Source organism: Seriola dumerili, unplaced genomic scaffold (assembly GCF_002260705.1).
Source record: "Seriola dumerili isolate Sdu_G_001 unplaced genomic scaffold, Sdu_1.0 BDQW01000110.1, whole genome shotgun sequence".
Taxonomy (NCBI): domain Eukaryota; kingdom Metazoa; phylum Chordata; class Actinopteri; order Carangiformes; family Carangidae; genus Seriola; species Seriola dumerili.
This window is the reverse complement of record NW_019174365.1, coordinates 11,911,229-11,925,239: the sequence shown is the minus strand read 5'-3', so window position 1 is coordinate 11,925,239 and position 14,011 is coordinate 11,911,229. Positions and strand designations below refer to the sequence as shown.

General features: G+C 41.3%; 1 protein-coding gene across 1 annotated transcript in view; it reads left to right on the top strand.

Moving 5' to 3' along the window:
- The window catches only part of LOC111223014 (ephrin type-A receptor 7-like), a 164,858-nt gene that overhangs the window by 24,620 nt on the left and 126,227 nt on the right, over positions 1 to 14,011 (top strand). The window contains exon 2 of the mRNA XM_022746973.1: positions 13,818 to 13,882. Within this exon, the coding sequence (XP_022602694.1) occupies positions 13,818 to 13,882 (65 nt within the window). The remainder of the gene's footprint in view (positions 1 to 13,817; positions 13,883 to 14,011) is intronic.

The following is a 14,011-nucleotide window of genomic DNA, read 5'->3' as shown; positions in this document are numbered from 1 at the left end:
CCCCCCCCCCCCCTCCCAGTCAGCAACACAGCAGGTACTACTCATTTCTTTCAGCTGTCAGTGAATAAAGGAGAGGACAGAATAGAGCAAAGCAGGGAGGGGTAGTGACGGTGGTGGTGGGGGGTGAAAGAGACGAGGAGAGGTGAATGTAGAAGAAGACGACCTAATTTAATCTAAAGTGGTTCTCAAATTGAACCAGAGGGAAAACAAAGTCAGCACAAAACCTTGGAGCTCCTCTGCACTTATGTAACGCCTCTGCCCTCGCCTCCCCTCCCCTCCCTTCTCCTCTCCCCTCTCTCACTTATGAATAAGAGAGAGGAAGGAATGGAGGGAACGAGGGAGGGAAGGGGGCTAAATGGGAAAAGAGGAGGGCAGAAAGAGTGAATAAGGTGAACGCAGGTGAGCAGAAAAAAATGAGGGAATTGGGAGAGAGAAAACAGGGAGATGTAGAGATTGTGGACTGCTAGTGAGGAATGGAGAGGAGAGGTTAGAGCAGTTGTAAAGGATGAACATGACAAGAGAAGATGATAAAGAAAAAACGAAAAAGTTTCCCTTCTCTTTGCCATGCACACTGCAGTCCTCTCTCTTTGCCTTCCCTGTCTCCCCGTGTTTTCCTTCGCTCTCTGTTGCACTGACATCAAACTATGAGGCCCCAGCCGGCTCTATTCAAGATAGTGGCCTGAATGAGTGTTCAGTTAAATAATGCAGTCTGCTGGCTGCCTGGCTGGCTGGACTGAGGAGAGACTAAGGGAGGAGATGGAGCAGGTAGTGGCACAGTGCAAAGATACAGACTTACATTATTTAGCAGCCATCTGAAAGGCTTGCAAGTAAGGCATTCCCAGAATTAAAACCAGGACTGTGTGTGTGTGTGTGTGTGTGTGTGTGTGGGAATCTAAACGCACACAGGCTAACACGTGCACAAAACACATACATATATCCAATAAATGCTGGCATTCCAAGTTTTGGAGCCTGATCATGCATGACATATGCTGATGCAGGTGCATTTATTATGCAGGCATAAACTCAGGTTATATTAATCCGTGGAAGTACATTTTGAAAATGTGTGTGTGTGTGTTTGCAGACATGAATGGCCCCACATGCCACTTTTTGCTTCACGCTCTGTGTTTTTATGACATTTGAAACAGTCTTCTGCTCTCAAAAAGGTTAACACTCGAGCTTGTCACCGCAACAAGGGAATATAATTATATGTGTGTGTGTGTGTGTGTGTGTGTGTGTGTGTGTGTGTGTGTGTGTGTGTGCGTGCCAGAGAAAATTGTTGAGGGGAAAGTTTGCTGTGCTAAATCTGCCTTCAGTGACATTTTCAGTCAGTTTTCTTCATAACCTCTGAGATTTACAGGCAAACATTTTTCATATTTTTTAATTTCACATGGACTGTAATAAAGCAATATTCTTATTTTTTGTGCAAAATTATCCAACACTTGTGTCTCCATACTATACGTACACATGCATACAAGACTTTCTTCTGTATGAATAACTTCTAACTCAACTAGTTTCCATCCTCAGACATGTCTGTATGAATCTGAGATGCAGGGAATATGTACTCTCCTACATCTGTGAACTCTGTGAGCTGTGAGCGTCCATGTTATGTATGCACATTAAAAGCTGCCTCACTGAGCTCTACACATATGCACACTTTACTGTTGATTGCCTTAACATCACAGAATTGTTATGTGGTATGCCTTAGTCCTTAAACAGGGCAATGCATATCATGACATATATATGTGCGGTTGCATAAGAGAGGAAATCTTGTTACCCAGTAAAAACACAGTGGGGATGACTACTTATAAGAATTCAAATGTTGAATGGTTGTTATTTGGGGAGAAAAAGAATGATGAGTGATGTTTACTAAATTAAGTTCAACTCAAGGCCTGTTGTTTCCCTAATGCCTCTTTCTATTGGCCTTGATGTACAGTAGAGTAAACATATTTTTTTGATACTTAGATGCTTTTAATTTGAAAAATGGGAAAATTTGAATTGTTTATTTGAAGGTAGCAAGGTTGCACCTTTTGACAACTGATTGATATTCAAATTGCGGGGCTGGGAGAGAGGGTTTAAAGTTGCTGTTGGCGACCATCACACCTTCAGCAGGAGGAGATGGCACATCTGTTGACTGAGCTGTGTTGTGTTGGCTCCATGTTTCAAGTTTAGTCCATCGGATTACATGGCCGTTCATCTGAACATGATACCAAAGCAGTGTCTCTTAATAATGAGTCTCTATCGGCAGCTAGGCCAAGAACCCAAAAACAGAGAGCTGAGTCATCCCAGACTGGTTGGAAACATCCTCCTCTTGTTCTATATTTGACTTTTACGTATCTCTCTCTCGTCCATCCTTCCACTCTTTTCCATCTCATTTCTCTTTAAGTCTTCCTTTCTATGTCTGCTCGAGTCTCTGTCACCAGCATGTTTGCCTGGCTGATTTCTGTCATGCAATATTCCAGCGTTTTATTTCTAGCACTTTGCTTTTAGAGCTGTGACTGTTCCTGAAGTGGTTTCTACATTTGTCCCTTCACTTACCACTCTGTCCATCCTTTAAATAGTTCCTCTTGCACGGTCCATTCGTTCCTTTGAATAACTCATCCCTTTGCTAAAAAACCAAGGTTAAAGTGGCTTGCCTGAACCTGAGCCCTGAGTCACGGAAGAAAGAAATCTAGTTTGGATTTTTATATGTCCTAAATGTAACCTGATACATTAATTGAGAAATGCATTTGCTTTAGAGGCAAATTTGACATTAATGTACTGCATCACTCCAGCTCTTTATTTTTTTATAAGTCAAGTCGTTGCTGTGAATGTCGCCTTGTTCTCCTTTGCAGAAGTTTGACTTTCAGCCGAGTTGCCAGTAAAGCACTGTTCTCCGGCCTGTACCTAGCAGCCACTCTGTCGTAACAATAAGACCTGACAGTGCTCTCACCGCCCTCACTATATCAATCCAGACAACCAATTACAACCTTTTACAAGACCCTGCAAATGAAAATAAGTCCCTTTGGCCTCTGGTCTCTCTATTTCTCTCCCTTTCACTGTCTTTTGCTCTGTCGAACGTTCGCCCTCTCAGCATGTTTCTTCTTTTCTATAATTCTCATCGCTTTTCCATACGACTGTCTGGGAAAGATAAAGGAAGAAGAATCTATCTGCCTTGTGGTCTGGGAACATATTGTAATAAAAATGCCTTACAGGTGTGTATTTATGCAGTAGCAGCAGGTATAACCATAAACGCATCTCTTTTTCTTCCTTAGGTGCCTCACTCAACACGTCTTTCTCATTTTTTCTTTTTTACAGTCAGTCCTCACTCTTTGCCTCGATTTTGCTTTTTCCTCCTCTCACATTTTTTTTTTTTTCTTAAACACTCTGCTTTTCGCTGGCTCTCTGACTCAATCAATGACTCTTTTCTTTCATTCCCTCAAGCACACAAAAAACATGCATACACACACACACACACACACATACACACACACACACACACACACACACACACACACGCTTTATTCTCTCTCCCGGAAGCGATTTGTCTTAACAGGTGGTCATTCAGATTCAAGACTGGCACTGCAGGAGAGGTAGAAAGACGGGGAAATGAGGAGGGGAAAACTGAGAAGTATGGGTAGAGCAAATGAGAAAGATAAGGTCGGAAAGGTTGAAAGTGATTTGAAAGAATTGATGTGCTGGGGATATAGTTGTACCTTGTACCTTGTTCTGACAGTTGAGTTCATAGAGGTTGTTGATGTCGACATTAAGGTATTACTCTAGTAACAGTGTTTTTTGTGCAGTACCAGATTCAGCCTTCAGCTAAAGTTTCTTTGTTTATTTTCTTTTCGTGAAATATATTTTGTACTGTCATCGTGTGTTGCTGAAACCCTGGCTGGATCCTCGAGATAGGGCTCGGGTTAGTTTTGATGATTGCCGCATTCCTTTTTTCTGGTCTGCAAAAGTTGGTCAAAGAAAATATTCAGTTTGTAACAGAAAAAGAAGAATTCTCACCATCTACCATCTGTTTTTACACCTGCACACTGGTTTCTGCTGTAGGTCAGCATGGATTTCAGGATTTTACCTTATGATGGGTTAGGTTTTTATGTTCTTCAGCTGCCTTCATTCCCATAGACTCCTGTCGTGGTAAAACTTTGAGGTTGTGAAAACAAAAGATCATGCTCGCCAGTAGAGCTGATAGTGCAGGGCTTAAGGTGCTGACTATGAACCACAGCGTCCCGGGTTCAGTACCGGGGGGGGCGGGGACCATATTTCATCATGGTTAAGTGTTACAGATCGTTATTCACAATCATTGACTCCGCTGCAGTACTTTACTAATTGTATGCAGTTCTCAGTTAATGGTTAGTGTCACCTGCTGTCAGTAACAGTTGCGTTGTCCTGTTGGTCTAGTGGTCTCAACACATGCCCTGGAAAACAGTAAGGTCCCCTGTTCAAATCCGGCCTGTCGCCAAAAGCGTGTTCATCTCCTTGTTTCTGCCCACATGTTGTGAACTCTTGTAGTTTAAAAGTTGATATGCCATATCCTGTACTGCTTTTGCACTTTCCAAACTCAAATTCCTGCGACAAATATATAATTAATATAATGATTTCTTTTGAATATTATTGTCCTCTGCTAAAAGCTAAAAAACCTGAAACACCAAAAATTGGCAGGTGCGTTGCAAATTCCATCCAATACTCAGGCACATAAAACGACACTCGATGACCTTGAGGTGACGCTTTAATAATCAAATTTATGTTTTCGCAATTATCTCGAAAACAGCTTGAGCGAGAGTCAAAATTCTTTCATCACTTTAATCTAAAGTCACCCCCATCAGTCTGCTTTAACGCCTATTATCGCCGCTTGCACTATATATTTTCTTAGTACTGCACTGCAGGACCATTAACACAAAAGTAGCTGCCACCAATTTTGGTCATCAAGTCACTGTTGAAGTCTTTCATCAAAACAAAAATACCAAACATTAGCTAATTATAGTCATGTGTATGAGAGTTCATAGTGCTTGTGTATGCATCATTCCATTGTGGTACAGATACTGAAAGCTGATAAGCAGGATGGAGAGGAATAGCACATATCTTCACTTTGAATAGTCCACGGGGAAAAAAAGGGCAATGCCGCACAATGCTGGGCAGCCTCCATTCTCACGGAAAAGACATTCCTGTGCACATTTCTCCAGCTGTTCAAATGTGAGAATTTTCTCTTTTCTCTATTTGTGTATATATATATATATATATATATATATATATAGTAAGTTAAATATTTTTGTGACAGGCATTTTTCAGTACCATAAACTAACAATTAAGTTTAAAAAAAATTGACAATCCATAGTGAAAATAATCATCAGTTGTAGTTTGCTGTTATAGGTTATACTGGTGTATTTCAGGATGTCGTACAGATAAGAGACACATGCTTTGTACCATGAAAGCATTTAACCATTCATCCCATTGTCATGCATTGTGTAGGTAATTGTGTGGTGTCCTTTAATGAATGGACGGCTCAGCCTCTTTACAGTATGTCACATTACTGAAGTTGAAAGTTTAATGACTGTTAAAAAGAGGGCTCCGTTATTAGAGCCACTATTATGGTCCCTGTGTGTGTGTGTGTGTGTGAGTGTGTGTGTGTGTGTGTCAGGGATAAAGAGTTGCCTGACACCATTTGTCTCGGACGGGATGTGTGGGTGTGTGTGTGCTTGTTCCTGATTTGTGTGTGTGTGTCCGTATATACACAGCATTTATCTTTTATGTGCCTGTTTGTGTTTTTATGTGACACCTCATATCCCCATCCATTTATCCTTTTTTTTTTTTATCTGCCCTGCAGCAGTATTACTGTATTGCTTTTTTTGAACTATATATTATCTTCCCTCCCACGTCTTTGAGCAGCAGGGTGGTGCAGCAAACAGGAAGATCATTCTTCATATGAAGTGCTGCGATTCAGGCCCCCCAAGTGTCATGTTCCCACCCTGCTTTAGGGTCCTCGAGCAACACTGTAAATCCCAATCAGCCTCAAGGGCGCTTCTGTATTTCTTTTTAGAGGGAAAGTGAGGAACCAGTTNCACACACACACACACACACACACACACACGCTTTATTCCCTCTCCCGGAAGCGATTTGTCTTAACAGGTGGTCATTCAGATTCAAGACTGGCACTGCAGGAGAGGTAGAAAGACGGGGAAATGAGGAGGGGAAAACTGAGAAGTATGGGTAGAGCAAATGAGAAAGATAAGGTCGGAAAGGTTGAAAGTGATTTGAAAGAATTGATGTGCTGGGGATATAGTTGTACCTTGTACCTTGTTCTGACAGTTGAGTTCATAGAGGTTGTTGATGTCGACATTAAGGTATTACTCTAGTAACAGTGTTTTTTGTGCAGTACCAGATTCAGCCTTCAGCTAAAGTTTCTTTGTTTATTTTCTTTTCGTGAAATATATTTTGTACTGTCATCGTGTGTTGCTGAAACCCTGGCTGGATCCTCGAGATAGGGCTCGGGTTAGTTTTGATGATTGCCGCATTCCTTTTTTCTGGTCTGCAAAAGTTGGTCAAAGAAAATATTCAGTTTGTAACAGAAAAAGAAGAATTCTCACCATCTACCATCTGTTTTTACACCTGCACACTGGTTTCTGCTGTAGGTCAGCATGGATTTCAGGATTTTACCTTATGATGGGTTAGGTTTTTATGTTCTTCAGCTGCCTTCATTCCCATAGACTCCTGTCGTGGTAAAACTTTGAGGTTGTGAAAACAAAAGATCATGCTCACCAGTAGAGCTGATAGTGCAGGGCTTAAGGTGCTGACTATGAACCACAGCGTCCCGGGTTCAGTACCGGGGGGGGCGGGGACCATATTTCATCATGGTTAAGTGTTACAGATCGTTATTCACAATCATTGACTCCGCTGCAGTACTTTACTAATTGTATGCAGTTCTCAGTTAATGGTTAGTGTCACCTGCTGTCAGTAACAGTTGCGTTGTCCTGTTGGTCTAGTGGTCTCAACACATGCCCTGGAAAACAGTAAGGTCCCCTGTTCAAATCCGGCCTGTCGCCAAAAGCGTGTTCATCTCCTTGTTTCTGCCCACATGTTGTGAACTCTTGTAGTTTAAAAGTTGATATGCCATATCCTGTACTGCTTTTGCACTTTCCAAACTCAAATTCCTGCGACAAATATATAATTAATATAATGATTTCTTTTGAATATTATTGTCCTCTGCTAAAAGCTAAAAAACCTGAAACACCAAAAATTGGCAGGTGCGTTGCAAATTCCATCCAATACTCAGGCACATAAAACGACACTCGATGACCTTGAGGTGACGCTTTAATAATCAAATTTATGTTTTCGCAATTATCTCGAAAACAGCTTGAGCGAGAGTCAAAATTCTTTCATCACTTTAATCTAAAGTCACCCCCATCAGTCTGCTTTAACGCCTATTATCGCCGCTTGCACTATATATTTTCTTAGTACTGCACTGCAGGACCATTAACACAAAAGTAGCTGCCACCAATTTTGGTCATCAAGTCACTGTTGAAGTCTTTCATCAAAACAAAAATACCAAACATTAGCTAATTATAGTCATGTGTATGAGAGTTCATAGTGCTTGTGTATGCATCATTCCATTGTGGTACAGATACTGAAAGCTGATAAGCAGGATGGAGAGGAATAGCACATATCTTCACTTTGAATAGTCCACGGGGAAAAAAAGGGCAATGCCGCACAATGCTGGGCAGCCTCCATTCTCACGGAAAAGACATTCCTGTGCACATTTCTCCAGCTGTTCAAATGTGAGAATTTTCTCTTTTCTCTATTTGTGTATATATATATATATATATATATATATATATAGTAAGTTAAATATTTTTGTGACAGGCATTTTCCAGTACCATAAACTAACAATTAAGTTTAAAAAAAATTGACAATCCATAGTGAAAATAATCATCAGTTGTAGTTTGCTGTTATAGGTTATACTGGTGTATTTCAGGATGTCGTACAGATAAGAGACACATGCTTTGTACCATGAAAGCATTTAACCATTCATCCCATTGTCATGCATTGTGTAGGTAATTGTGTGGTGTCCTTTAATGAATGGACGGCTCAGCCTCTTTACAGTATGTCACATTACTGAAGTTGAAAGTTTAATGACTGTTAAAAAGAGGGCTCCGTTATTAGAGCCACTATTATGGTCCCTGTGTGTGTGTGTGTGTGTGAGTGTGTGTGTGTGTGTGTCAGGGATAAAGAGTTGCCTGACACCATTTGTCTCGGACGGGATGTGTGGGTGTGTGTGTGCTTGTTCCTGATTTGTGTGTGTGTGTCCGTATATACACAGCATTTATCTTTTATGTGCCTGTTTGTGTTTTTATGTGACACCTCATATCCCCATCCATTTATCCTTTTTTTTTTTTATCTGCCCTGCAGCAGTATTACTGTATTGCTTTTTTTGAACTATATATTATCTTCCCTCCCACGTCTTTGAGCAGCAGGGTGGTGCAGCAAACAGGAAGATCATTCTTCATATGAAGTGCTGCGATTCAGGCCCCCCAAGTGTCATGTTCCCACCCTGCTTTAGGGTCCTCGAGCAACACTGTAAATCCCAATCAGCCTCAAGGGCGCTTCTGTATTTCTTTTTAGAGGGAAAGTGAGGAACCAGTTCGCCTCCTTGGGGATCAACAAACTACCCCCTGAAAAATCTCTCTGGTACAGGTCTACATACCTGTATAACTTTCTCATGTTACATTTGCAACATACTATTTCCTTCTTGTTTAATATTGCTCTCATTTCTTCTTGTTATACCTCTTAGATGCCCACCCACATTTCCCTCCTACACCCATCTCTCCGGACAATTGACTTATTTTGTGGCAGCTGTATATATAGTCATATTATCTGTATGTCACAGCTGTTTGTTTTTTTCTTCTGGGTTCTTTTGGGTTAAATCTCAATTTATTATATAAATTATATATAAGTAAAGTCTGACTCAAGTATGTAATCTGCCTAAGCAAATCTCGAGAAAGGCCTCAAGCTATTCAGATAAGTCCAAGACAAGAATCAAATCATCAGGACAAGTCTAAGTCAAGTTTCAAGTCTCAAGAAAGCCAAAGCAAGTCTAAAGTTGTTAAGACAATTCTGTGTCAAGTCTCAACTTGTTTAGACAAGGTCAAGTCTTAAGTCTGTCCGGTCTTGAGTCTTTCAAAGTGAGTTTCGCGTCAGTGAGATGAGACTGAGTCAAACATCAAGTCTGTTAAGACTTATCCAGGTCGAATCTTAAAGCTGTGAAAAAAAACAAAGTCAAATATCAGGCCTTGACGGCAAGTCCAAGTCTGTCAAAATAGTCTCAAGGTAAAGCTCAGATCCTTGAGGTCAATGCCAAGCTAAGTCTCTAAAGTTGTAACAAGTCTTCAAGTCTTTGAAGGAAAAACCAAGTCAAATTAAATTTTTTTCATTTGTGAACTGCAAGACAAAATGCAAGACCTTCAGGCCTTTGAATGCTGATCATTAAAGTGACACATTTTCATAGCTGTGATAATAAGTACTTGGCCTTAGAAGTGTGCTGTTCCTCTCAGCTGAGTAGTTGCACACAAACTTAATTCTAGCAGAAAGAACAAGAACCCTTAACCTTGGAAGCGCTTGAAAAAGGCCTTTGTGACAGAGCTGTCTTCATGTTTCCGTCTGCCATTATAAAGCAAAAACTAGCAGGGCGAGAGCCGGCTATTCACTTGACAAGGGCCAAATTTTAGTGTTTGCCTCTTCCTGAGTGCACCAATAACCCCCACCCCCCCTTTCTTTTGAATACTTGACCCCGAGAGCCGTAGAGTACATCTCTCCCACAGCTGTCTCTTACGTCAGTGCTCGCTTTGTATCCGTCACTATATCTCACCCATGTGTTGTCAGCAAGGTTGAACAACTCAATTAATACATCACACAAAGCATTGAAAGATGAAAGAGTGGATGAGGTGAGGGGGGGGGGGGGGGGGGGGGGGGGGGGGGGGGGGGGGGTAGAAAGAGCGGCTTACACTTGAGATACACTTTTAATGAAGCCTGTCACTGCAAAACAAAGAGGAAAGCAAATCGAAATCCCTTAAAACTTCCACCTCCTACACACTTCATGCCTTCATGTATGTGCCCGACACACTGCAGCAGCAACACTCGATATTAAAATCTGCAATTTGAAGTCGAGAGCTCCTGCTCTTTCCGCACGGCATTCTGCAGCCCGAAAACCTTCATAAAGATCTCATTTCTAAGAGAACAACAACACGGAGGATGTTTTCTAACAGTAAAGTGCACGGAAAATTGCCTTTCAGAATTGCTGTTGTGCGCCAACTCTTGCATGTATCTCATCCAATCGAGTGGTTCCTGCAACCTGAGAGTTTGCTGAAGTGGATGGTTTGAATTTGAAAAGGCAGGCATCGAGATAGCCTCTGCTACACTTACTGGAGCAGGTTCTGGACTTGGTTCTCTTGGTAATTGATCAAGTTGTTTATTTTTTCAACAACTTTTTTTTGGAAAGGTTTCTAAAGTCTGTCAGAGTTTCTGATGAAAGCTCTTTGATGCTCTCCCTCCCTCTCCCACGTCTGTTCGTTTTTAATTTCACATCAAAACACAAGCAACTATAAACTCTCAGTTCTTCCTCTTGCTTTCCATAAAGTCAATTCTCCTTACTTCTTAAGCTCTCGTTGTAATATGGTTGATGCAGAAAAGACTTGCTACTCTTCGTGCATAACCTGGATTTTTTTCTATCAGTGATGAAAGTCGCCTTGAATAGGGCTGAGGACAGATATACAAAAAAAGCAAAAATGCCTCACAGATCCACATTGTCCATATAATGACCGGCAATTATTTATGAAATAACCTTTGAAATTGGTGTTTAGTAGCTAATGTGTCATGCCTATTAGTCAGAGTCATGATGGGAGAGCTTTTGTTTCTTTGTCACATGTTCTTTCGTTAACTTTTTGGTGACCCTTCCTTCCCCCTTGCTTTGGCTCTCTCACTAAACTTTTTTTTTTTTTTTGTCTTCCTCCTCTGTCTCTGTCTTATCTGTCTCTCCCTTCCTCCTGCCCCTAAAGACCCATTAGTCTGTCTAACTAGGCTGTGATTACAGGGCTTATGTATTCAGTGTGTGATCATAGCCAACTTTGTCCTCTGTGTCTCTCTCTGACTGACTGACTGACTGACTGCTCGCTAAGGCACACTGATCCCTCTGTGTATTACCCGGTGTATTCATTTGTTTGCACTTCATGTGCTCCTTTCTCTCTTGCTTTTCTTTTTTCTGTCTCTCTTGCCAACTCGACTTTTTTATTTTTTTTGCGTTTCTCTCTTTCATGTTGGCTCTCTCACTTTATTCTCCTCACCCTCCTCCGCTGATTATTTTCTCTCATCATCTCTCTCTCCTCCTCCCGCCTCAGCCTTCCTCTGTGTCTCTCCACCACCCTTGCCCTCTCTCACTCTAATCTCCTCCAAATGCCTCTATGTTATCAGCTAACCACAGAACCATGCTTTGGGCACCCGGCGGTGTTAACCCAAAAACAATAAAGTTAAGTGTTTAGTAAAGGATCTCTCATGGTCCAGCAAGGCTTCTCCTGCTCCTCTAACCGAGGCGCTGATGTCTCCTTTTCAAGCATACCCAAAAAAAGAAGAACAGGCTATTCATAGTCATTGTCTTCTGAGGGTTTTGGCTATCCAAACTGTGTTGATACTGAATGCTGTGTCTCTTTTTTTTTTTTCTTTTTTTTTTTTTTGAATCTCAAACAGTATTTATGTAACCTTGTATTAATATTCTTCCCCTGAGCGGATGAGAGAAATGAATGGGATGGGAAAAAAAAAAAAAAAAGTAAAAGGACACCTCTTTAAAAAATAGTTTCTGCTGCAAGTAATATACAGGGTTGTCTGAAAAGTTCAGCTAGTGTATTGACAGGTTTATTTTGACACTTGCAAGTGGAACATCAAACATTTTTCTTCGCTTTTGGTATCTCAGCACATCTTTCTGTCAGAGTGTGAGTCAGTAAGATTTTACAGGTCTGGAGTCGTCACACCTACGGCGTAGGTTTCTCCTCTTCGCTCACCAGGACGTCCATGTGCCCAGTTGTTAATGTTGACAAGGCCAAACATTTGTCATGTAGCAGCGGGTAAGAGATCAAAGTCAAACTTTTCAAGGATGCCAAAATTGCCTAGGATGAGGTGAAATGGTTACTCGTCAAGGAGTCTGCTGCCTACTCTAGACTGTGTCGCGCCGTGTTTTTCGACAGCCCTTACATGGCTCCTTATGTGGATGAAAGTCGAAGCAGAAAGCAAAAGTTGAAGCCATGTAGCACATTTAAGGACAAGAGGGAAAGTAGCACTTTTCAAGGATAGAAAAAAAAGTAGTGTTCTTCAAAGTGCTGGAAAAAAAATGTCTGTCTGGATGTCAGACCTCTTATTGCCTCAAGGCAGTAGGTGTTAGGAACACTGCATGTAATTCTGTGTGTGTGTGTGTGTGTGTGTGTGTGTGTGTGTGTGTGTGTGTTAAGGAGGGGGTCTTTTTAAGCTGAGAAACTTAAAGCGTGGGTAACTTTAACATCAGCAAAATCCTTTCAAAATGAGGCGATAATGGCAGCCCACCATATATCACTACAGATGTTGATATTACATTATAGATGAAGATGAATGTGCTGATGATGGCTTTCTTGTATGCCTGCTGCATACTACTGAGTATCAAACAATAGCTGTTCTCACTCCGACTGATCAAAGACGTCCTGACCACTGAACTGCGGCTCGTTGGTTTGCTTTTTCAACTTCGGTTTGAAAAGGGTGCAAAGTATTTTCTTCTCTGGCTCTCTGAAAGGCAGTAACTGTTACTGTAATCACTTTGCAGTGGTGGGAGAAGTATTCATTCAAAGTAGTAATACTACAATGTAACTGAATCCAAAGACAACTTTTATTGTTGCTTAATCTGATGATGATTTTTGACCAACCGTCCAAAACCCAGTCATACTGTAAAAAACAGCATCAAACACTCACATGATCTGAGAACCTGCAACTAGAGAATTTTTGGTTGAAAAAATGATCAAAATGATTAGAAGATTATCAGAATAGTTGTCCATCAACTTTAATTTGATTGACTGTTCAATTCATCATTCTTTTTTTTCTTTTTTTTACCTACTACTTACGGTATGTAGCTTCTCAGCTGGGGTTTTCAGCTTCTCTGTGTTTTCATATCAGTGTATTTTGAATATGTTGCTGATTTCTAAATAAGCTGCTGAGCACCCCTTTATTTCTGGTGTAGCTGTCCATGGTCCTGAAAACAGCTTCCTCCTGCTCCCTGTCCGTGGTACTGAAAGGAAAACTCACATAGACCTCAAACTCTTACCTATTGTGTTTTCTTTGCTGTGCTGTTGAGAGCTAAGTGAGAGTGTTCTTCCTCTCTAAGCTTGTTTTGAAAGCTCTGTGGTCCTGTTTAGTTTGCCGTCTCTGGAGTGTTGTTGTTTCTTTGTTTTGTTTTTTTCGTGTTGGAGCCAGAGGATGATGGAAAGCTCTTTGTCCGGCTTAAGTCATCAACAGATGGTATTAATGCACTTATCAAAGCATACATTCACCCTTCTGACAAGCCTGCCTCAGTGCTAATGGCTTCCTGTCATTATTCCAAGTACAACACGTCATGTTGCACTAACAGTGTTCGACTTGTACATTTTAGACCACTTTCTTTGAGTTAGTCTTTCCCCCGTTTTGTTGTCATGCAGACGAAAACCACTGTTGTCAAACTTTTTTATCCTGACAAGGTAGAATAAAAGCATTCAGCTGCTGTTGTGCCGCCTTAATTGACCTCTAACCTTATCCTTGTCTGTCTTTCTCTTCCCTTCCTCATCTGTTTCCTGCAGTGGTGCTGCTGAACTCTAAAGAGACTCAGGCTGAGCTGGGCTGGACGTCATATCCCCCCAATGGAGTAAGTTGCATTTCTCATTGTTCGCATGTTAATTTATTTGTTGGTACACATGCTTGTTCACATGCGAGGCTCCACAACACAGTTGCTGGCTAAACAGCTGGCCCAGACCACTCCTCTGCACGTCTCCTG